This window comes from Pyrus communis, chromosome 13, assembly GCF_963583255.1.
Source record: "Pyrus communis chromosome 13, drPyrComm1.1, whole genome shotgun sequence".
Classification (NCBI taxonomy): Eukaryota; Viridiplantae; Streptophyta; class Magnoliopsida; order Rosales; family Rosaceae; genus Pyrus; species Pyrus communis.
Window position 1 is genome coordinate 2,190,853 of NC_084815.1, and position 23,981 is coordinate 2,214,833.

The 23,981-nt window shown below is 38.5% G+C and overlaps 6 protein-coding genes and 1 pseudogene across 8 annotated transcripts; 3 read left to right on the top strand and 4 right to left on the bottom strand.

Moving 5' to 3' along the window:
• Nucleotides 1-265: 265 nt before the first annotated feature.
• Nucleotides 266-1,297, top strand: LOC137713354 (uncharacterized). The gene is made up of 3 exons (XM_068452646.1): nt 266-513; nt 615-860; nt 964-1,297. The coding sequence occupies exons 1-3, from the start codon at nt 266-268 to the stop codon at nt 1,295-1,297; spliced, it is 828 nt and encodes a 275-aa protein (XP_068308747.1).
• A 1,474-nt stretch (nt 1,298-2,771) lies between these two features.
• Nucleotides 2,772-3,410, top strand: LOC137713356 (probable phospholipid hydroperoxide glutathione peroxidase; annotated as a pseudogene).
• A 601-nt stretch (nt 3,411-4,011) lies between these two features.
• LOC137711985 (uncharacterized) lies at nt 4,012-5,352 on the bottom strand. The gene is made up of 2 exons (XM_068451133.1): nt 5,179-5,352; nt 4,012-4,439 (listed from the first exon to the last, which is right to left on the bottom strand). The coding sequence occupies exons 1-2, from the start codon at nt 5,293-5,295 to the stop codon at nt 4,269-4,271; spliced, it is 288 nt and encodes a 95-aa protein (XP_068307234.1). The 5' UTR covers nt 5,296-5,352; the 3' UTR covers nt 4,012-4,268.
• A 1,099-nt stretch (nt 5,353-6,451) lies between these two features.
• Nucleotides 6,452-11,332, bottom strand: LOC137712816 (signal recognition particle subunit SRP54, chloroplastic-like). Its single transcript, XM_068451983.1, has 14 exons — nt 11,088-11,332; nt 10,822-10,957; nt 10,055-10,224; nt 9,664-9,816; nt 9,463-9,540; nt 9,224-9,349; nt 8,999-9,101; nt 8,397-8,497; nt 7,896-8,033; nt 7,666-7,809; nt 7,421-7,496; nt 7,226-7,311; nt 6,952-7,077; nt 6,452-6,762 (listed from the first exon to the last, which is right to left on the bottom strand). Exons 1-14 carry the CDS (start codon nt 11,271-11,273, stop codon nt 6,658-6,660), a joined length of 1,728 nt encoding a protein of 575 aa, XP_068308084.1. The 5' UTR covers nt 11,274-11,332; the 3' UTR covers nt 6,452-6,657.
• Nucleotides 11,333-11,380: 48 nt separating this feature from the next.
• LOC137712815 (putative pentatricopeptide repeat-containing protein At3g11460, mitochondrial) lies at nt 11,381-13,315 on the top strand. Its single transcript, XM_068451982.1, has one exon. The coding sequence runs from the start codon at nt 11,495-11,497 to the stop codon at nt 13,313-13,315; it is 1,821 nt and encodes a 606-aa protein (XP_068308083.1). The 5' UTR covers nt 11,381-11,494.
• Nucleotides 13,316-13,480: 165 nt separating this feature from the next.
• LOC137712817 (uncharacterized) lies at nt 13,481-15,752 on the bottom strand. 3 transcript variants are annotated; one of them, XM_068451986.1, is made up of 9 exons: nt 15,510-15,752; nt 15,306-15,389; nt 15,026-15,203; nt 14,857-14,919; nt 14,585-14,707; nt 14,319-14,474; nt 14,113-14,232; nt 13,837-13,963; nt 13,481-13,729 (listed from the first exon to the last, which is right to left on the bottom strand). In XM_068451986.1, exons 2-9 carry the CDS (start codon nt 15,368-15,370, stop codon nt 13,626-13,628), a joined length of 936 nt encoding a protein of 311 aa, XP_068308087.1. In that variant the 5' UTR covers nt 15,371-15,389; nt 15,510-15,752; the 3' UTR covers nt 13,481-13,625. The 3 variants fall into 3 exon arrangements, with proteins under 3 accessions (XP_068308087.1, XP_068308086.1, XP_068308085.1); XM_068451985.1 differs by having other exon boundaries at nt 14,606-14,707; nt 15,306-15,426; XM_068451984.1 differs by having other exon boundaries at nt 15,306-15,426.
• Nucleotides 15,753-16,889: 1,137 nt separating this feature from the next.
• On the bottom strand, nt 16,890-21,075 carry LOC137712893 (rho GTPase-activating protein 5-like). Its single transcript, XM_068452078.1, has 5 exons — nt 20,083-21,075; nt 18,981-19,101; nt 18,718-18,837; nt 18,322-18,552; nt 16,890-17,804 (listed from the first exon to the last, which is right to left on the bottom strand). Exons 1-5 carry the CDS (start codon nt 20,535-20,537, stop codon nt 17,172-17,174), a joined length of 1,560 nt encoding a protein of 519 aa, XP_068308179.1. The 5' UTR covers nt 20,538-21,075; the 3' UTR covers nt 16,890-17,171.
• Between the last annotated feature and the right edge of the window lie 2,906 nt (nt 21,076-23,981).

Here is a 23,981-nt window from a genome sequence, read left to right on the forward strand (position 1 = left end):
TGAAGGGGTAGAGAAAGACCCATGAAGACTTTAGAAGAGACTCTAAGAAAAGACTTAGAGTACTTGGATCTAACGGAGGACGTGTATGCCAAGGAAGCGATGTAATCCACTAGAGACGTGACTAAGAAGTAAGTCTCCTATCCAACTTTATCGGATTATGATTCCTAGTTTGTTTTTTCGTCAAAGGATTCCTAGTTCAACCCTGAAAAACCCTAAAAATTGATGTCTGCTTTATATATGCACAGACGTGTGTTTATATATGTCCATGCCGTATGCAGGTTCTATTGCAAAGCTCTTTCAATCTCTTATCATCAAAACAATGACTATTGATGATCTACCCGATGGTCTGTTGACTGAAATCCTTTGTCGACTTCCTTGCGAATCGGTTACTAGATTCAAGTCCGAGTCAAAGCGTTGGCTCGCTCTTATCTCTGATCCTTCTTTTGTTAATCTGACAAGAGGTACTTTGTTTTTCCACTCCAAATTTGAGGACGAAAGGGAAAGTTTTACCATGTCTGTGGAGCCTTCCGGTTGTGGAGCCAATAAGAATTAATAACGGAGGTCCGATTGTGGTAGGGAACACATAATGACTTAATTTTGTGTTGTGCAACCAGATACTGTCAACGCGAGTACTACCTCTGCAATCCACACACAAAGCGATGGGTTGGTCTTCCTCCAGCACCTCAATGGCGCGGCCTTGTACAAGTAGGATTCTTGTGTGATGCTTACTATAGGTATGTTGTTGAGAGAATTACACACACTTACGACCCCGGCCACTTCAAGGTGGAGATATTCTCTTCTAAAACTGGTGAATGGAGAAAGTCAGTTTTATCGTACTCGGAAACTAAAGATTATAGAAGGTATTGATTTCATGGACGCTTAGTTAATTACGTACAATGGAATGTTGCATTGGTTTGGTTTTCATGGATTGGTTGTTCGGATGGATCCGTTCAACAAGAACAGTACTAGTACTGGTGTTGGTGATATCACTACTGATAATTTTCATTTCACTGAATTTGGTAAGTGTGTAGATGATCGAATTAATAACAGAGACTACAGCTTAGGCATTATTATTAGAGACTACCGCTTAGGCGTGTGGCAAGGGCGTCTGCGGATGTGCGAGCTGTTTTTTTCCTTATTGCTGTATATTCTGTGTATTTGGGAGTTGAAAGAAGAAGAGACAGCTACTCACGGCAGAGATAAATGGTGTTTGATAGAGAGTGCTTCCACGGACCAAATGGTTTCAGAAGATCCACTGATTGCTAACCAACGCGTAAGAATATATGAGGAACTGTGAGTTTATTACAGTGCTAGGTTTAGACCGAAATAATGAGGAAATCGTGTACCTAGATATGCTACATCATGTTGTGACCTGCAACATCCGCACAAGAACATTAAAGATGGGAAGAAGGGGTTGTACGAAGAGTGATCTATCTGCTGCTTCTTGTTCTTGGTTTGACTCATATGAGATAGACATCTTTCCTTTGGAGTTCCCATGTTGGCCAACACCACTTCATAGTTTACCATGAAATTGTATTTTCTGCTAGTTTATTTGATTTGTTCTAAAAGTATTTTCGGGTCATAAAGAATGAAATATTTATTTATTTATGGTAAAAATATGTGTTGAATGAAATATTTAATAGCCTTACATAATGGTGAAATCAATATAATCATCTTGTATTGGTGAAATTACAAATCTTAAATTTAAACACTATAATAGTTATAACTAACATGGAGGGCATTATTGCCGTTTGAGGGTGATAAGCAAAAATGCACAATGGAGTTAATCATATTAGGATAAGGAATTTACCTTCTCTGCTACTTTAAATAAAGGCACAATAGAGTGCGCAATATCACCTCAAAATTCACCCAATTCTTTCTACATTTTGCCGCACCCTCTCTACAACACATTATCGGCATCCTTTTGTCCATCTTCAGTCAAGGGACCATTACGATTTAATCATTCTTTTTTATGAAAAACATTATTTATTGAATTAATATACTTATATTAATTTAATTTAATTTTTTTATGTTGAACGTGATATAACGCATTAAGGAAGAGATTTCGGTGTCAAAAGTCAAATATGCTGGGCTTATGTGCTGAGACACAAGTACGATGCGTTTGTTGTGTTCAAGAAGTTCAAGCAAGTAGTTGAGAAACAAAGTGGTTTTGAGATTTATAAAAATAAAAAAAATAAAAAATAAAAACAAGCAAACTGAGAAGTGAGGTGACAGAGGTGAAAGAATACACTTCACTGGAATTTGACTTCATTTCTTAATTTATTGGTTTTGATTCAGTGTATGCATTTCTCTAAATTCAATTTGGGTTTTTTTTTTACTGTTTTTAGTATTTGTTACAATTTCAGTTGGTAATTTGAAACCAGCATCTCTTACAATTGCAAAAAATACACAAAAATGGAACACAAGGGAAAGATAAAGATAGATATGTTCTAAAGTATTTTTGGGATATAGAATGAAATATTTTATTTACTTTGGGTAAAAATCGATATGGAATGAAATATGTAGTACCATTACATAACGGTGTATCTAACAATAGAATTTCTCCTAAAATAATAGATGGATACTATATATGCTTATGCTATGTACAATTAGCTTATAAATTATTGTTACTAAAATCTTTGGCAATGTGGTGAACACTAGCAAACTTGAGTTGTTTTTTGGGCATTTCATACAATTTTTATGAGATGTCACGTCATAAAAAATTAAAAAAAAATAGAGTTTTCGAGTGAGAACCAAAGTAACATGTTGGCATGTGTTCGTTGAAATTCACCAACTGGGTCTCTCTTTTCTTTCTGGGTTTTGCTTTCTTCCGCTACTTTTACACTTCCCAATTCTCTTCTCCTCGAATTATGGCTGAAGAAAGTTCCAAATCTGTATACGAATTCACTGTCAAGGATATTCATGATAAAGACGTAAATCTGAGTGAATACAGTGGGAAGGTGGTTGTTATAGCGAATGTTGCTTCAAAATATTTAACACAATCAAACTTCAAGGAATTAAGTGTTTCGTATGGAAAGTACAAAAACAAATATTTTGAGATTTTGGCGTTTCCTTGAAACCAGTTGCAGGACAAAAGCCAGGAAACAATGAGGAGATTTAAAGCTGAATTTCCACTCTTTGACAAGATTGAGGTGAATGGGAAGAACGAGGTACCCCTTTACAGATTCTTAAAGGGGCAGAAAGGTGGGATATTTGGGAGTGGCATCCAATGGAACTTTAATAAGTTTTTGGGTAACAAAGAAGGGAAGGTTGTGGAGAGATATGCTCCCGTGACATTACCTATTAAAATAGAGAAAGACATCCAGAATTTGTTCGAATCTTCTTCAGTATCAAGGACAGCAGGAAGTGTATGGTTTGGCATCCAGAAAATAAAACGTGTTTGCAGATGAAGAAAATTATCAGAGCATAAAAGATCGATGTGTAAAGTTTGATTAGACTACAAACAACCTATATCTCTTCATTTTTATTGTTATGAATGCGTAGATGGATACTTGTTCAAGGTTGCGCGTCTGTACTATACGAACATCGATATTCTAGCATCAAATAATTAAAACAGCCTATGATTTACATTAAAAAAAAATGTAAAACATAAAAACTAACTACATTGTACTATATGCTTAGTTATGGCAACTTATATGAATTTATTACTAAATTGTACGTGAGCGGTCATATGTTCGTCTTAGCTAAATAACCATGAAGTATATCCAATTATGACCGACTTATTGCATGGTGTATTCCAAATTGTCTTAGCTAAATAACATGAAGTATACCTAATTATGACCAACTTATTGCAAGATGTATTCCAAATCCAACTCTCAATATATCGCATTCCAAATCCAACTCTCAATATCGCTCTATCGAGCTCAAGTCTGCAAAACTGCGATGGCGCGTTTCAAGCGCCTCCCCCAAACTCTTTTGCTAGTGCATTAGTTCTCCATGCAACTCCTCCCCCAGCCATATTTGAACTGAATTTTATTCAATATTCTTGGGAAAACAACAAAAGGAACATTGTATTAGATTGCATATGTTTCCTTACACAATTTCATAATGTATATATAGCTGACACTTGACAGAGAATTACCAAATTAATCTACGTCAAATTAACCGAAAGTACATACGCAGGGTGTCCAAATGGATATCATGCATGTTCATTTCAAAATAACAACGGTAGAAGAAAGAGAAGCAAATGGGGGGAAGAAGGATGCAAAATTTTGCCATATTGCTTCTATCTGGTTCGGCATCGAAGTTCACTTCTCTCTCAATTTCTTGGTTAGGGCAAATATAGCGCCGACTGCAGCCACGACCACCGCTGAGATAATAATGTTTTTCTTGAGCGTCTGCGCTGCATCTTTCTTCTCCTTCTCCCTCTCCTTCTCCTTCTCCTTCTGCTGCTTTCTCTCTTCAGCCTCTAATTTGTCCTTGAAAATAAACAGCGCAACATTATTAGCCAGACTGCACTGCATACAGAAGAGAGGCACAAAAGAATACCAAGATTTCCGGACTTTTTTTTTTGTACGAAACCTTGTCGCTAAAAGTGTTCGTGTTAGCTTGAAATAAGCTGTTAAAGGGTTATGAGGTTCACTAATAACTTCACATGTAAGTGTCAATGGCTGTCTAGCATGGTATTAGAGATTTGGTTACCTGAGATCGTGGGACCAACCTTCAAACCCATCGCGTACTTATCACTTTTCGATAAAACGATTTTCCCATTCCTCCACTTATTTTCGTGCTTTTCTTTTACACAAAAGAAAAACTAGATACATTCAAAAACTACATCTAACCAAATACAATCAGAGGACTGATGACCCCAAAATTGGCTAAAGCATCAACCGCGAAGTGCACGTTTGTATTCAATTATCAATAGCATCACAGTAAGGTGAGGAGTGCAAGCCGACAAAATATGATTGCGGAAATCACTATTTATTCGATATGATTGTATACACACAACACTAATAAGACTGATTACAAACTTTTAATTAAAAAAAAAAAAAAACTACGGAAACCAAAAGAAATAAACAACAAGCGGGATAGATATAAGCCACATTTTGTCCTCCCTCAATTAAGTCCTAGTATTCTCGAGTTCTATTTTTTATTAAAAGTTTGTGGTTCCGTACGAGTATTTGAGAATACAAAAATTCGAGCGTTGTAAAAAATCACCTTGATTTCCTTGGAGGTAGTTACTAGAGACGATCCACTGTCTTCCTCAAAGTTCTTGTTAGTTCCTGGATTCAATTCTGCATCCACATTAGCTGCTGGAAATGTCGAATCCGCCATTTTCTTTGCAATTTCTTGCTTTCTTCCTGTGTGTTCTTTCTTTCTTTCTTTCTACGGCGGTACGAAGGGAAGGGAGGAGAGACTCGAGAGATATCAGAAGCAGAAAGAGAGAGAAGATGTGAGGCAGAGACACGTGTCAGTAGCTTTTTTCTTGGAACACACGTGTTGATCTCTTAGGTTGAGGTGCAACGGTTTGTCATGTTTTTCTGAGTCTTCTAACTTTAACTAGCCTACTTTCTTGTTTTTCGTAAACCATCCTACAAATCCACCCGTGACTCGTTCTAGGCCTATCCGCATTTGGAGGGTGAAGGGACGAGAGATTGTAGGAAAGCCCCTCGTCACTAGTCATCCAAGACAAATAAATTCAGACATTTGGTTCCTCTTGTGTTCGTCTAGAGCGAATGAGTAATCTTAGCCATTGAACAAGGATTCAACGACTGAGATTCTAGAACATGACATGAGCCGATATATTCTTAGAAAACCCCACAATTTAGGTTTTTGAATGGAAAGAGGATCCTCTCTAGATCCACTTTAGATCCTTACATCTTAACTATTCATCGTACATCGTGTGGTTAGTTTTCGTCAAATACTATTTGTGTTTAATTTTAAATAAAAAAAAGTCAAATGATTTATGATCGTACGATGTATGATAAATGACTAAAATGTGAGAATCCTAAATTGAATCTGAAGAGGATCCTCTTTCCATTCAAAAACCTAAGTTATGGAGTTTTCTAAGAATAAATCGGCTCATGTCATGTTCTAGAATCTCAGTCGTTGAATCCTTGTTCAACGGCTAAAATTTTTGAACCATAATGACCGATTCATTCTAGAATTTAGCTAAATTGTTACTTGTAACTAATTTTTTCCAACATTTTATCACTTTGATATGAATTGAACAATAAATGGGGCTTTTTATATCACTACAACTATAAGGAGACGATATGTAAAATCAGTTATTTAAGATTTAGATATTTGCTACTGTAAGGAAACGATATGTAAAATCAGTTATTTAAGATTTAGATATTTGCTACCGGAATGCCCAGGCAGGTGGGCGAAATTTGACTGTTGATGCATTGTGGACTCCACTAACATCATCGATATCAATGGTCATGAATCGCACACGGACGTGGACGAGTGACGTCATAAAGAGTGTTGCAACGCAACATGCAAGAATTTCCCATTAATACAAAAAACAGATTGCTTACAAAAAAAGTGAATATACAATGAGCTTGATACATGGCCTACAGCAATCATGGAGAATATGTAATATGCTTGTGGAGTTGTACGCAAACATATCTCTGAGAGTGTAAAATACTGAGAACACGAATCTCATTGACATGAACTCCCGCTAGCTATGCTCGTTCAGTTTCCCCCTCCGAAACCACGAGGACCGGGCCGAGATGCCGAGCCAACAAACTGCCTCCTTGAATCAGATCGTCGCTTCCGCCTTGCAGTGCCAGGAGGAGCCTGAAAAAGGAGGAATCCCAAACCGTAAAAGATGTATCCACCATGCAACAACAGTCTATGATAATTGATAAATGAATAAAAGCTGCTAAGTGCGCACGGCAAAACTAGATGGCAGAGACATTTTATACAGTTCGTTAGCATGGCATATAAACTACCGAGAGCAAACAAAAGTAATGGAAAGTGAAGCACCTTTTGTTCAGTTTTGAGAGATTCTTCAAGATTGTTCAGCGCAGGAATAGAGCCGCCTTCCATTACACCCATTAGATTCTTCATACGAACTCGCATTTGGAAGAGTTGAGCAACAAGTTGGCTCACCTGATATTGACATCATTAAGAACATTGCAGTTATATGTAGTAGCAGCAGCTGATTGTGAAAATCAAATATACATTCAACATCCGCAAGCCCTTTTTACGGGGAAGCTGATATGAGGACACTTAAACCGTAGGTAGCCATTGCACATACCTGCTGCTCTGTTTTCCCGGACTCTTGAGCAACTCTTTTTCTCCTGGATGAAGATTCTGCCAACAACTCTGGCTTCTCCTTTTCCTCTGTAATCAAAGATGAGAATCAGAAAGCCATATATAACCTGCAGCGCACCATGAAGAAGCAGTATTTTCATTAAATGGTAGTTTCAATAAATCAAAAGGAATAAGATACCGGGGGTCATCACTTCAATCATTGCTTCCATTATCTTCAAACTCTTCTCTGCTTCTCGAATTTGTGCGGGAGTAACCTGTTCAGTCAGGCAAATTGGAAAGTTCTAAGAATTAAATACAACCAAAATAAGGAACCCGCTGGATCTCAGCAACTATCAAATTTCAGGTCATAAGTGTATGTGTACCGAATCAAATACAACCTCCTAAAAGTAAATATACAGAATGGAACCAAACAGGCTTTCATACCTTGCCCATGCCAGGGATCATTCCAAGAACACGAGTCATGGAACCCATGCGTGCAACAGCACGAGTTTGTTTTAGGAAATCGTTGAAATCAAACTTTGCACTCATTATCTTCTTTTGCAAGTCTTCAGCATCTTCTTGTTTCATCTATATTGACAACTCAATTAGAACTCATATAAATATTCAGGGAATCTGGGTGTGGAATTTACACAGAGGAATAAAACCCCACTCACAACTTCTTGCGCCTTTTCCACAAATGAGAGAACATCTCCCATTCCTAATATGCGTCCCGCCATACGGTCTGGGTAAAATGGTTCAAGGTCCTCCATCCTCTCTCCTCGCCCAACAAGTTTGATTGGCTTTCCTGATACCTGCCATTAACTCATTATTAGGAAAACAATTACAGAAAAGTATTTGAGTAGCTTAACTATTTTAGCAAGAAGAGATGCTTCAAAACGCAACTACGTCATCTGAATGCTACAGAGAAATGCAAACATGAATAATATTGAATACTATTGAAAGCAAAATTCTTGATAAATTATACAAACTTCAATATCATAAGTGATTCTTCCTGTAGAAAGAGTTAATTTTCCCTTGAGATTTTCAAATCATGGTTTATACCATAAACGTTTATTTTTAGCTTCGCACTCACTTGAAATTTAATGATGAATAATAAATGGGGCAGAACAAATGAGATTACTATGACAAAACAAGTAAGGCAACAAGAAGCAAACCTCTTTAACACTCAAAGCTGCTCCACCTCTAGAATCCCCATCTAGCTTTGTTAAAATAGCTCCAGTAATCCCAATCTCTACGTTGAATGTTGTGACTAAAGCTGCAAACTCAAAGAACATAGTCAGCTTACTTCTACAAGTATTCATAATTTCGTTTGTGGCATGGTAACATTACATTTTTGAAATAATGATCACTTGAATTGCGTCAATGTGTATTCACACACTAAGAACATCAAATGACATGCAAATTGATGACACATGACACAAATTAACAATTGAGTCTACGAATCTCATAATTCAGTTCAGATGGTATGAATTTGGTTTTTTATCTCGAACATTAAATAGAGCAACCAATTTCCTAACTCTTATGTGTACATGAAATTGCAGATGGATCATATTTCTTTTCCTAAGTGGGTACAGAGATATGATCCACAAATACTACCAAAACAAGGATTACAGTAAAAAACCATGCTTGTTTTGCTTCTCTGTCTAGTTTTGCAGCAATAATGGAAGAAAGGGAAAGAAGATAGAATCTGTCTATTTGGGTGATTAAACTTGAAAATACATCAAAAAATTGAACTATAAGCCTGAAATCTGAATACCTGCAGCTTCTTGGCCAGTCATTGCATCCACAACAAGCAAAACCTCTGTGGGATTCAAAACCCGCTTAACTTCTTTCAGCTCATCCATCATTCCTTTGTCTATCTGATAAACAGAAGAAAACCAAAAAAAAAACAAAAAACTCAAGACAAAGTTAATATAACCAGCATACGTTCTCAAAATATCATCACAGAATTACACAAAAATGACATTCGTAAAAGAATTACCTGAAGCCTTCCAGCAGTATCCATTATTACTACATCTATGTTTTTCTTTTTAGCCTCCGCTAAACCTTGCCTAGCTATTTCTGAAGGTTTAGTGTCAGTCCCTGCTGTATATACAGGCACTTTTACCTGTTTCAAGCTTCAACTTTCACATAAGAATGAACGTGGACCAAAAACTTAGAACATAAAGAGTCGCTGGAAATGTAAAGTCGTTCACTTTATTGGCAATGCAAATCGCATACCTGTTCACCTAAAATTACAAGTTGGTCAATAGCAGCAGGTCTGTATACATCACCAGCGACAAGCATAGAAGTCTTCCCCTGTGAGTGGTGTATGTCACAGGGTCAGAAAATGGAAAAAAAGAAAAGCAAAAAAGTAAATTTTGCATAGCTCCAATGCATATAATAATGGTATGAAAGAGGGATATGCTCGTGGAAATGCACCAGTTTCTTAAGGTAATTAGCCAATTTTGCGCATACAGTCGTCTTCCCAACTCCTTGTAAGCCAGCCAATAAAATAACAGTGGGACCAGATTTTGCAAAGGTAAGTTCAGACACCTCTCCACCCATCAGTTTCACTAGCTCGTCATTCACAATCTGAAAGAAGCCGCAATTGACTATCATAATTCATAAGGAATCGATGCTTAAAATAGACTACCTAGCTTTTCCCTGAAAAGCAAGAGAATCATGTATCGTTATACTGAAGAAAGTTGAGATTCCACCATAAAACCAATTGGCAATAGGGGGAGTAGCCCAACCTCTTATAAGCCCATGCAAGGTCCCCCCTCCCATCAATGTGGGACTCATTCTCAACATATACAATGTGTGAAGTTACCTTGACCAATTGCTGATCCGGCTTCACTCCTCGAAGAACTCCGACACCAACAGCCTGGTCACTGACAGCTTGCACAAACCTTCTTACAACAGGAAGGCTCACATCAGCTTCCAAAAGAGCCCTCCTTATATCTCTCATAGGCTCCGCTATATTCTCCTTAGTCAAAACCTCTGCAGTACAAAAGCCCAGTGATCACTGCGATCATGCTATGGAATTTTAAGGGGTTTTTTACATAGAAGCCCTTGATAAAATTACACTATAGAGAAAAACACTTCAAGGCCAATACTTTAGAAAGTAAAAATAAATCATGCCGACTCTTCAATTCGAGAAGCGCACCGATGAAATTTGTCCACCACTAAGAATCAATTAGAAAATGAAAAGTGACTCGTTGAAGGGTTTTTCTCCTCTCCAATTTAACCCTGTAAGGGCTCATTTGGGACTGCTTTTGTAGGAAGCAGTTCTGCTCATAAGTGCTTCTTCTAAGGGTGCTTTTGTTATAAGCATGCAGAAAAACTTCATTATAAATCCAAGCGCTTCCTGGAAAAACATTTGGAACTTGGAAGTGCTTTCAAAGAAGCACATAGCAAGTGCTTCTCCAGAAAGCGCTTCTACATTCTAGTACCGCTTTTGGCTGTTAAAAAACACTTTTAACCCTTCCGGAAGCAAATCCCAAACAAGTGCTTTTTAATAGAACTCACTTGACCCTAGAAAATTTGATTCAAAATTTTAAATCGTAGAAGGAAAAAAGAAGTTCAGAAGAAGCAAACCTTCGCCTTTGAGCTTGCTCCAAGCCGATTCGAGCCCACTCGTCAACTGGCCAAACATTTCAGCCCTCACAATCCCCCGCAACTCCTTCCGAGCAATCGTAACTTGCTTCGAATTCACCCAACCCCATATCTCCCTCTAACAACAATTCACCAAACACAAATTTATCAGCAAAAATAAAAAAAGTACGAAACTTTCAGTGCCGGCTTCAAAATCCAAATTATTTTCCTGCGTTTTCTCGGAAACCAAACAAGATTTGAGGACATACAGTGAACAAGTTCCTAGAAGTGAGCCAAGCGGGGCTGCCCGAAGCAGTCCAGGAGGATCCCAGCTTGACCGCCGGACTCCTCGCCGCCTCATACTTGGAACCGGAGAAGCCTCTGTTGGTGGACACGGAATGCGACGTCGTAGACAAGTGGCGGGAAGCAACGGTCGAGAAATGTACGGCTTCCATCGCCGTAGAGATATTTCCTTTTCTGGTTTCTCGGGCCAAAGCTGATCACTCTATCCAATCCAAGCCTGTTATCTAGTTCGTTTGGGTGACAAAATGCTTCGCGGACCACCGCAATTACCATGGACCCTTCAACATCACGTGCCCTCTCAAATCGATCACGTGCAGCAACGTTGTGAATTGGCTTACACATATTTTGCAGTGTAAGCTGCGAGTGTTATCCGATGTGGGAGTCTTCATGGAACGCTCGATTACGAGAGCTATCGAAGCAATGTCTCTTCTTCGAAGCTCTCACTGTTTACCGCCAAATGCTCCGCCGTGGCCACTCGCCCAACGCCTTCACTTTCCCCTTCGCTCTCAAATCCTGCGCCGCGCTCTCGCTTCGTTTGACCGGCTCGCTCCTCCACTGCCATGTGCTCAAAACCGGCTGCGAACCCGAACCCTTTGTGCAAACTGCTCTCGTTTCGATGTACTGTAAGTGTTGCTTGGTTGACGATGCACGGAAAGTGTTCGATGAAAATCCCCACTCGAGGATGCTGACTGTTTGCTACAATGCGCTGATAGCTGGGCACACTTCGAATTCGAGATTTTCTGACGCGGTTTTGTTGTTTCGTCGGATGAGGGAGGCGCGCGTGGCGGTTAATTCAGTTACAATGCTGGGTTTGGTTCCCGGGTGCGCTGCTCCGGTGCATTTGGGGTTTGGGATGTGCCTTCATGGCTCTAGTGTTAAGTGCGGCTTCGACATTGATTCGTCCGTGACGAATTGTTTGCTGACTATGTATGTGAAGTGTGGGTCGCTTGATCATGCAAGGAAGCTGTTTGATGCAATGCCTGAGAAGGGTTTGATTACTTGGAATGCGATGATTTCCGGGTACGCGCAAAATGGTCTCGCTACTCATGTTTTGAGCTTGTATAAGGAGATGGAGTCTTGTGGTATTTGTCCTGATCCTGTGACACTAGTTGGTGTTCTTTCGTCTTGCACTCACCTCGGTGCACAGGGCATTGGACGTGAGGTAGAGCGGCGGATAGAGTCTTGCGGATTTGGTTCTAATCCGTATTTGAATAATGCCCTGGTTAATATGTACGCTAGGTGTGGTAATTTGGTGAAGGCTCATGCTATTTTCGATGCCATGCCTCAGAAAAGCTTGGTTTCCTGGACAGCGATTGTAGGTGGGTATGGGTTGCATGGACAAGGAGAGGTTGCGTTGGAGCTCTTTGAAAAAATGGTTATGACCGGAATTAGACCTGACAAAACTGTTTTCGTGACTGTTTTGTCTGCGTGTAGCCATGCGGGATTGACTGATAAGGGGTTGGAGTATTTTGCTGCAATGGAGAAAAGATATGGATTGCAGCCTGGTCCAGAGCATTACTCTTGCATGGTAGATCTTTTAGGTCGCGCAGGTCGACTCAAGGAAGCCAAGGAGCTAATTGAGTCCATGCCGGTAAATCCTGATGGTGCAGTATGGGGTGCCCTCTTGGGTGCCTGTAAAATTTATAAAAACGTAGAGCTGGCAGAGTTAGCATTTGAGCACGTCATCGAGCTTGAGCCAACCAATATCGGTTACTATGTGTTGTTGTCGAATATATACTCCGATGCGAAGAATCTAGAGGGGGTTTTGATGGTTCGAGTTATGATGAGGGAAAGGAAGCTCAAAAAGGAGCCAGGGTTTAGCTATGTCGAATGCAAAGGAACAGTTCATGTTTTCTTGGCTGGCGATAGAACCCATCGTCAGACTGAAGAAATATATAGGATGCTGGATGAATTAGAAAATTTAATGACGGAACCTGGCGTGTCCGATGAGAATGATCAAGGAAGAAACGAAGAGCAATTAGTTCACAGTGAAAAATTGGCAATTGCATTCGCGCTCTTAAATACTGCACCAGGGACCGAAATCGTAGTGATAAAGAACCTGAGGGTATGCGGAGACTGTCATTTGTTCATAAAGTTGGTAAGCAGGATTGTCGATCGCCAGTTTGTTGTCAGAGATGCAACTCGTTTTCACCATTTTAGGAATGGTGTCTGTTCTTGTAAAGACTACTGGTGATATCTCTTCGCAGACGTCTCAAATCAGCTTGGGTTTTGGATTCGAAATCGTGAGAAAAGTTGAGGTGAAGGTCGCTATCTTTGCTTGAATTTTATTACTTATCGGCTTTTGGCTATTGAACACACAAACACAATGCCAGAGGACAAGTTTCCTGCAAGTGATGGGCAAATTAATTCGGACAAACTCAGTTCCGATTTGGTGGGTTCGAGGAACTTCTCTGTAACAATACATGGGTTTGAAGTACCAACTGTTCAACAGAATCACTGGCTAGAAAACTTTATACTAGTTGAGCAAGACGACGAAGACAATTCTATCCGCCAATTGGTACAGCCGCATCAGTTCCTGTAACACATTCTTCTTCAACAAACGGAATACTTCTCCACACTGTCAATTCTATCGGAGCGTTTTCTTTACCTGGAAGTTGTTAAAATTTATACTTTGTAGAACTTGTTTCTCAATTGTTTGATTGATCCAAAATAATTATAAAAATTATTAACGAAAAGGAAAACGGAAGATCTCACCTCCAATGGTTTTATGTCTTTCCATGCAAATCGCAGCATAATGAGAGCCGGCCAACTCTAGAAGCGAAAATTGCCAATTTCTCGTGAGGTTCACGGGGCCAAAAGGTTCAACGCTGATTTCGGACATCTAACAACAAAGAGAATAATCAAAGGGAGGCCAAAACTTCTTCAAGATATATAAAATGCATACAATCCCTGGACTCTATATAAAACGTATTCAGTTTGATACCCATGGAAGATGTTGCAATAATTTTTGTTTACGAGTCTCTGACAAACCTCTGAATCTACATCCCCAGATGAATCGACGCCTCCCTTAGCTGCATCCCTGAATCGAATGGTGAAGGTCTTAAACGGTGAAGCAGAGAAGCCCTTTCCCAATGCTTTCACATATGCCTCCTGGAAAGGAGAAAGGAGATCCATGGCAATAAGAAAAAGCTTGAGAAAACATAACCCTAAACCCTTATTCGATCAGTCTCACAGACCTTGAGAGTCCATAATTTTATAAACTGTTGACGCTGAATTTCAATGTCCGAAATAGAAGATAAATGTTCCACTTCATGAGAAGAAAAGTACCGTCGAGCAAAAGCTAAAATTTCGTTCTTCAACTTCCGTTTCTTATTTTCCACATCTATACCGATCTAAAATCAGAAATGCAATCACATAAGTTCCAAATTATAACTTCATCAACAACAATATTTATGCATACATAATTTTATACACACACACACACACACACACACACACATACTTGAATACTCCGAATACTTACTGGTGAATCCACCGTTACTCCACAAGCTATCAAGGAAGAAGTGTGCGAGAGGTTGAAATGCAACGGTGGTGGCTGCCAGCCATCCGCATTTTTCCACTCTACCTACTCGAGTAAGCTACAAGAACAATCAGAATTTGCACCGGAAAAATTAAAGAGCTCAAAGAACATGACTGTAAGAAAAACCAAGCCAAGTAAATGGGAGCATAGATGACAACAATTTTCACTAGACTTGGTAAGAAAAAGAAGCATACCTCAGGCTTCCCATGACTGTTCTTTTTAAAGTTTAAGGATCTCGGATCAACTCGATGGTTTGTCTGATCTAGTATCAAACAAAAGAACGTTTAGATATCCACATTAACCATACAAACAACACAAACAGTCATGTTCTCTAACTTGTAAAAGCAAAGGAGAGTGACCTACATATCTAGAAATCGTAGTCCGAACCAATGCCCGGGCAAGCAATGCTCTTTTCTGGAGCTCAATCCCACGCATGCCCAAAACATTATCTCTCTCAGACGGTGACAGAAGCTCGAAATACCGATTCAAAAGGCCCTCACTCTTCACCTCACCAGGCAAAACAAACCACAAATGACTTTCCCTGCAAAACCCATCATTTTTAAGACGCAAAAATTGAGATTCCGATTTCGAAAAGCAATCAAATGTCATTGAAAAATGTGGGTTTGGTGGCAAACACACGTACATTCGAGACGGAAGTTGAACAGGGAGCAGAGAGCAGAAATTGCTATGGAGGGCATGAATGTTCATTCTGTGAAATGGTCTGCGTCTGAATAAAATCATGCGTAATTCAACAATCTGTGACACTGTAACATAAGAGGGTAATCGACCGATCACGATTTGAATACGAAGGTAATGAAAACAAAGCAAATCAAAAAGTTGGGGTTACCTCTGAAGAAAGCAATCTAACTTTGCTGCTGCCGGCGTCTACCAAGTACCAACACCAAGAAAAGAAAATTTGATTTGAGAATTCGATGAACGTGCTGTGAGGCTGCTAAGAAACATCGATTTTGCTCCGACGATGAAAGCAAAGACGGGGAAAGGTGGAAACTTGTGGAGGTTTGGGTTTTAGGCTCGGCGGGTTTTTTGACAAAATATGGAGCGGGGATTTCTTGACCCGATCACTAGTCCCGACTCCCACTCACTTTTGTTTGTTTATTTCCCCGCTCCACCCATCTAGACCGGCTATTCCACGAAAATAATTGGACCGAGTCGATAAAACTCGGCTTGTATGTCAACCCATATACAACCGATTTTCTTATGAATCCAATATCGGGGTAGAATAGACACTTAGGATTACGGTTTGACGGTATTGTTTTTTATTTGTAAGTGAGATATCTTAAGTTTAATTCTTAATAAAGATGAATTTGAAATTTGAACTATTATTGATATACCATTGTAAGCCTTTTTCTAACAAAAAAAAAAAAAAATTATATATATATATATATATATATCACTATAGAATATTGTTTGTAAAAGAAAAAAAAAATCGGTATTTCTGTTGGAGAACAATTCTAAAATAAATAAAAAATAACAAAACTTGAAATTCTAAATCTTTATTAATGAAAAATACTTGCAATATAGAATGAAATAACAGAAATAAATACAGGAATTAAAATGATATTAACTTGACTGAATCACAAATAGTGGCTAGCGCAAAAGTTATGTCCTTCGAACAGTATTTTTGTCCCACTCTTATGCTTGTGGTTCTACTACGTCTGTTCGACCAGGATACAACTATCTAATTCTACAACCCGCACTAGATTATAGAATTCTGGCGAATTACTTTGTGTGTTTACTCTCTGTAAGGTTTTGTATGGGAGAGATAGAAAGGAAAAAGATGATCTACGATAGAAGTCTTCAGTTATATAGGCTATTTCATACCTTTTCAAATACATTTTGAATGTATCTGAAACCATACAACTCTTTCCAAACGTTGTGTCTATTAATCAAAACGATTTTTAATTAATTTAATTAAAAACTTAATTCGAAATTAAAATTGATGAACTCTGATTAATTTTAACTTCCTAGGCCCCCAAGTGCCCAACCTAACCAAATTAGTAATGCACTTTGATTAAATATCGTATACACATGTCATTTAATACTACAATCTAGTGTATTTCTTTTTATTTGTAAACGAAAAACCTTATGTTCGAATTTTGGATGGCAAGTTCATAACCAATTTATTCTTCTCATCCCTTAATAAAAATATATCGGTGTACTAAGATATCGACAGACACTCTTTCTTTTATGATTATTAATTTATCGAACTGAATTAAACATTTCAATGAAATGCATATTTCTAATTTCATTGCTAGTGGAACAAGGAATTTTCAACCACTTTCCAACCTCTACTTGAAAATACAGAAAATGTTAGATCGGGTTGGGGAAATGCGTACAAGGGACAAGGTTAGGAAGCTTCATCCACAAACAAATGTAAACACACGCACATTACATCATACAGACACGGACATACACAACATTTCCACAGGGGAAACACAAACATAAAGCCAAATCTCCCCAACACCCGAAAACACCTCCGAAACACTCTTCAACGCCAACCTTCAGCCAGCTCCGTCCTCGAATTTATGTGGCTAAGAATTCCACTTCTTTTGCTCTTGTCAGCAGTCACAGCAGTTTGAATCAGCAGCTGCTCGTTTACCTTCTTGGGGCCCTTTTTCACACTCGGACTGCTTGATTGACCACTTTTGCTCTTCCAAATGTTTGGTTGAGCCTCTCTACCTGAACTTGTTACACCATCTTCTTGGGGCCTGTTTGCCAAAGGGCTAACTTGGGATACAACCTCACAAGGACAATTATCTGCCAGAAACCAGTTTCCTCCCGGAATGATATTCTTGATGGAAGATAGGAAAGTTTGAGATCCACTTTCAGTTGTTGCCCTTGTGGGATCATTTTGTGTAGAATGAAGGGGGCTCTCTGAAGCAGGTTCTTTGCCAACAAATACGCCCTCCTCTTCATTTTCCTCGTCAGCCTCCTCTTTGGCCTCTTTGTGATATGGTTGAAGAGTGCTTTGGTGCTCATCCTCGTCAGAAGGCTCTAGGCGGGGTACAGGGGCTGTTTCCACCAAAGATTCTTCTCTTTCTTTTAGTGTCTTGACAATAAGAGTCTTGAGGAAATTCATCACTTGGACGGCATACATCAATGCAGTCAAAGGATCTACCATCTGTGAACAATGAAAGTTACACACTTGTTAATAAAAGTAATTTGATGACGGGTGGCTTAAACATATGAAAACATGCTGAAGGAAGACTATCACATCTAACCCTAATTGGAAACTGAAAAAAAGATACTGGATGAAGAAATTAATCACACCACGCAGCTATCAGATTTGTAATGGTTTTTCCTAGGTGATTCGTAACAAGACTGATTTCTGGTCTTTGAACATATTAAGCTTACAAAATAACCCAGCATTGCAATAAAAAGTCCCACCAAAAACTATACCTCTTTCTTATCCCATTCTAATTCGTTCTCCATATCTTCAAGCTTCGAACAAAACTTGCCAAATGCATTGATTATGATAGTCTGGTATTTGAGTTAACACATTGGCTCCTACTCTAGTATATAGAACGTGTAGGTGTGGATGTCGCTAATAACGAAGATTATGCATGAAATCGGGGTTTTTTCAGTTTTATTGTTGTTCTTCTTTTCTACAAACTTTAGAGCATAAAGTTTTCACTCACGTGAGTCATGTTTGGTGCAAACACCATGGCAATATTGCGCGCATTCATCTTGTTGAAGTGTTCCATTTGTGCAACATCAGCCATTAGGTTTACTGCCCAATCCAATAATGCAGCTTCTGTTGGAGGTAGGAGCCTAACGAGTTCAGAACACTCTTCTTCCGACTGGGACTGCATTACCTGCTCTGGTGTTAGAGAGTCTAACACAGCAGTTGGAAGTTCTCGGAACCAAGCCTGAGAAGCAACAACACATGAATTTTAACATCAAATGTCATTACATGAACTGAAAGGGCTCAACGATGAGTTCACCTTTGGTTGATTGGGGGAGGGGACAGGGAGCAATGACAATAAGATGGAACAAATAAGAAAACTAGTCATTAACACATGGTAAAGCCTTACCTTAATAAGACCGGCCAAACAGTGCACGTCAATGCCCTCTGGTATCACTCCTCGATTTAATTGGTCCCTGACGTACTCCTCCTGACTATTCTCACCATTAATTCTGAAGATTCCTTCAGCCTGCATGTATGACTGAACTTCAGTTTTTATTGAAGGTAGTTTAAAACTTTGAATTATAACAAAGTGTCCGAAAGTATATCTTCTAATTACATTCTACCCTGGACGTGCTGGAAGAAAGGAACATAAGCAAAAGAGTGATATACCTGCAGACCCCCTTGTGCATACAAATGTCTTTGCATCAAAATGAGTATTGTTGGGACACTGTTCCCTCTGGCATCAAATGAAAGCTGCATAGACTCCGTTGAGACCCCAAAAACATTTGCGCTGCAGATGAAATCAATGTCAGTATAGTACTTAAACTTTATTGATGCTGTTAAAGTGAAGAACAAAAAAGAAAACTAAACATAAATATACAACATTTGTCCAACAACAACAAAAAAAAAAAACAAATATACAACAGACTATAAGTATAAATAAAGAACATAGGCGTATCCAGTCCCATTTTTTCTTCATTGAAGTCAACGTGCCAAATCCAGTGCTTATTCTCTATATTACATTTAGATATAAATTGCAAACCACAGTTGGCAGCACAAACATATTTCTCATCTTACTTGACCCTGACAAAGCACCAACTCCTTAACTCAAAACAAAACATGGGTGTAAAACATGAACACCGACAATCATTTTCCAAGTATTTGAAATTCAAGAAAAAAACCAAAATAAGAGCAAAACAATGCACATTTAGAATCAAAACAGTACTCAAATTTGACAGCACATCATCACCGTTGAGTTGAATCGTGATGAAATTCTTGTACAACAGACATATTATAAGGTAAATAGAAAATTGGCATCCATCGTTTCCTGGTTGATACATGTTGAAGGATATAATTGATGGAACAAGCTACAATAATTGGTGAGTCTTTTGTGAAGAAAAATAAATAAAATTCTACAGAGCAGAATCAGTACACCAAATACCAGCAAGCAAAGCAAAATAATGCCATGTGCCAACACAGAAACTAAAACAAAACGAGGACATAATACGGAAAATTTCCAGCAAGGCATATCCGAACAAAAGAATGCAGCTTCAAAACCCACCCAGAAAACACCTTAGAAATCTTTTATCCACAATCTGACCAAATGAAAACCTAACACAGGGATTCCCAATACAAATTCAACCAACCAACTTTATCAAGATAAAAACTTTCAAGAATCCCAATTAGCAGAAACCCATAACTTCAAAAGCCCATCAATCAAAACAGAAATATACATGAACCCCAAGAAAAAGATTGAAAATTTGCAATGGACCTGGCACTTGGAGCCCTCCTGGGGACCTCAGGTTCAAGCTCAACAGGCAAACCAAGAAACCCATTGAACCGATCAAAGGTGACATGGGCAACATGCCTGACATTCGAAGGCCACCCAATCTCCATGGAAGAAAGCTTCCCTCTTGCACTATCTGCACTATTAGTACTACTGCAACCAATCAAAGACCTCCTGAAAGCAGTGACCAAAAGGGTCAGAAGCGAAAGTTGATCCCCCTCTCTGTCCCTCTCCTTCCTATTCCTCTCTTCTTCCTCTTCGTCTTCGCTTTCGTCGTCTTCTTCTTCCCCCGAACCCAAATACCCATGGAGGGTGTCCTCTAAAAAGGCATGTGGGTATGGTGAGTCATTGGGTGTAGGTGAAGCAGTACCACATGGAGTGGAGGAGCTTGAAGAGGAAGGGAAGTGAGATGGGGACGGCGATTGGAGGACCTCGGTCATGTTTTGGAGGAAAAAGAAGTAGTCTTTTGGTGATGATTGTGGGTTAATTAATTGGGGTTTTTGACTAAATCTGAGACTCTGGGAAGACCCATAATTGGATTGTGAAATGTTTGGAGTTGGAGTTGGATTCAAGGAAAGGTTCTGGAGGAGGCGGGTGAGACGTGACTGTCATCACTTTTCATGATTTTTCTCCTTTCTTTTAATACCTGTCTTTGATGTTAACTCAAGGATGGGAGGAGTTTAGAGAGAGAGAGAGAGAGAGACTAGGAGGAGAGAGAAGGGGAGATTGAGTGGTAGGTTGAGAGATGGGGATGGAGATGAGTAGAGAGAGAAACAGAGGAGGGGGCGAGAGAGAGAGAGAGAGAGGATATTGAATTGTTTACTGTTACGGAGGTACAGATTTGCAGGAATAGAAGGAAAAAGAAAGGAGTAGGAGGTGGGGTGGTGGTGATGTTCCCACTTCACAGCAAAGTCATCCAAATATATATTTTCTGGATTTTGTTGCTGTTGCTGTAGCTAAAGTTTTATCGGCAATATGAAAGGCTTTGAGTTTCTCTCACAACAGTGATTTGATCTTTCCATTGTTTTCTGGTAGCCAATCAACTTTTGATCCCTTAAGCTTTTATATTTTCCTCGGGAATTTTATGCAACATTTGATGTGGGTATTCTAAATTAATGGTGCATTAATGTATGAAGAATTAAAACGTCATGTATGATTGATTTAAAAGATCGTTATGATGACAAGTTTGTGCTTCTTTTCATCTCCTCCTCATGTATACAAGGAAAAGACTTGGCTCCACTCAAGATACCTTATTGTTAATTCATAGAATTTTATTTTTATGATTAGACTTGTTCCTATTCTAAATCACTATTGCAATCATTTGTGCAAAAAATCAAAATAATATGAGATCGTTTAGTCATCGAACCGTATAAAAATATATGAACAAATTCAATAAAAATATTACGAATCATCTATCTATTTGCAAATGATTGATTAAAAAAATAGTTTTAATTGATTATTAGCATACGTGATCTGTATAGAATAAATAATATAAATAGTTCTGATCATAAATATAAAGTTTTGTAAATCGATCACAAAGGATATTCAGAAATAACTCATTCTCAATCTTAAGGAACCAAACTTCTCTTGTAACAATTAAAGAGAGCACCATACTAACCTTTAAATTATGGAGTCTTCGGCAGATTGTGATTTTCACACCTGGTTTTTTTTTTTTTTTTTTTTTTTCTTCTTCTGCACTTTTTCACTTGTTTTATATCTCTTCATTTTTTATTTAGTCTAAAAGCTAGAAGGAAAAAAATGAACAATGGTGAAGGGAAAAGCTAGAAACAAAATGGAAGAGTGCGGAGGAAAAAAATAGAGTGAAAACTTTTCATTTTCTCGACCTCTCCTACAGTATCGTCACCCCGGTAGAATTTAACCACCAAATTTAGGATGGATTGGTGTGGTTCCTCTATACCTAGGACACCAAAATATCGAACCATGAGTGAAGAAAGGCACGAAAGAAAAGCATATTGGCTAGTGACTGTGAGGTCCAAATTCTTAATTGGAGGGGACATCAAAGGCCTCTGCCCTTCCATTCCCTAAATAGATAGAGGGAGGGCAGAGCTTTTGGTTTGTCGTTACTCTGGATGGATTTAAGCATTTATTTGAGAAGACTTGAGTAGCTATATGTTCTTAAGTTAAAGAATATAAAATTGATTAAAAGTGTTTAACGTACTTAAAACTATTTGTTTTTAAAATTTCTCTAATCAATTTCACGACGAGAATTCGACTCTCATTCATTCTCTTATGAAATAAAAGTTTAAAGAAATGGTATCCTACTAGTTTATGGAGGTAAAATCACATTCTTACCAACATGATCCTATTTAAGGTAGTTATGAAAATGGAGGCCATAAGTCTTACGTGAAATAAAAAAATTAAGGCAATTAACGTGCACATTTGTTTGTTGGGACTTTTTGGGAGCATTTAACGACTTTTGTTTTGTAGTTTAAGGTGGAATGAAAGTTAACAAAAACTTGTTTTTTTTTTTCTGCAAAACCATGTTGATAAAATAAAAAATATTTGCTAAACTAAGCTTATGCTCAAATGAATGTGAAAGGCAAATGAAGGGCAGTTAACATCAAAGTTAGGGGGATTTCTTTTTTAATACAAACTATAAGATAATTATAATAAATTCATTTTAGTTACGACGAGATCGACTTAGTTAAACTCATATATCTTTCCGCATCTACATTTTAACCAACATGGTTAAACTCGTGAATAATTCTCCATCTACTTTCACTTGCGTTTCCTCTGGTCTTTTACTAAAAACGAAAACCAAAATGGTCACCAAACAGGCATCAAATGTAGCAAAGGCCAAAACTGCATTAAGGATGTGGGCAAAGCAAGCACAAAGCACATGTGGATAAAGGGAAAATTGACTACTGGTATAATTTTCTGCTTTCAATCCAAGCTCGATCGACATTTTAGTTGCCGTTGCCGTTGGCTTTGTGAAAGAATATGCAAATGCCAAACAAAAGTTGGAAACACAGAAGAAAAAGTGAGGAAGGAAAAGCAGAGCTAGCTAGTTGCTGTCGAGGCTGTCGAGCCGTTTTTATCAGACTGCAAAAGAAGCTTTAAAACTTGCAGGAAGGAGCAAAACAACTAGCCGTTGCCTCTTTCAAATTCAAAAATAACAACCGTTAGTGGTTTCTTTCATGCTCGCAACAGCTTTTGCTTCTACAAAGAGGGGATTTTCCAGGTCATCGTCAGGACCCAAATTTTGTTGAGCCTCTCCCCTACCGTTATCACTATTGTAAAGTATACACACGGATTCTAGTTAATCTCAGGGGTGGACATGTTTCGGTTTGGTCTAATTACCCTATTGAAATCACAAACCGCACCGTAGATATGACCAATTCCATTCGGTTAGGTTTTGCTCGAAAGATTAATTTGGGTTAGTTCGGTTTCATTTGAACTGATTTGATTTCTTTTCTAGAGTTTTGCACAACATATAAAAGAAGTCGACATAGGCCAACATTTTCTTTTTGAGTGATGCAAAAAAGACCATCTACATGAACATATTTTGTACACCACATGATGTGACATTTGATGATTGAACTTTTATAAATCATCAAAGAAAGAATCCAATCATCAACCTACACGTCATATAGTTCACAAAATATGGTCTAGGCACTAAGACACCAGACACATGTAACTGATCCAGTCCATTGCATAGCGAATTAAATCGCATCACCCAAACCGAGCCTAACAAGTCCGGTTCAGCATTGGGAGGTTTGCAGTTTTTTGGCCAACAACGAGACCAAATTTATGCGTTCAAACCTCGTTACAAATGCATTTAGCAAAGGCTGTTTACAACAAAAGTTGAGGATGATCAAGCTTGAACAGTCTAAAGCTTCCAAAACAAATAGTAAAGTTTTCTG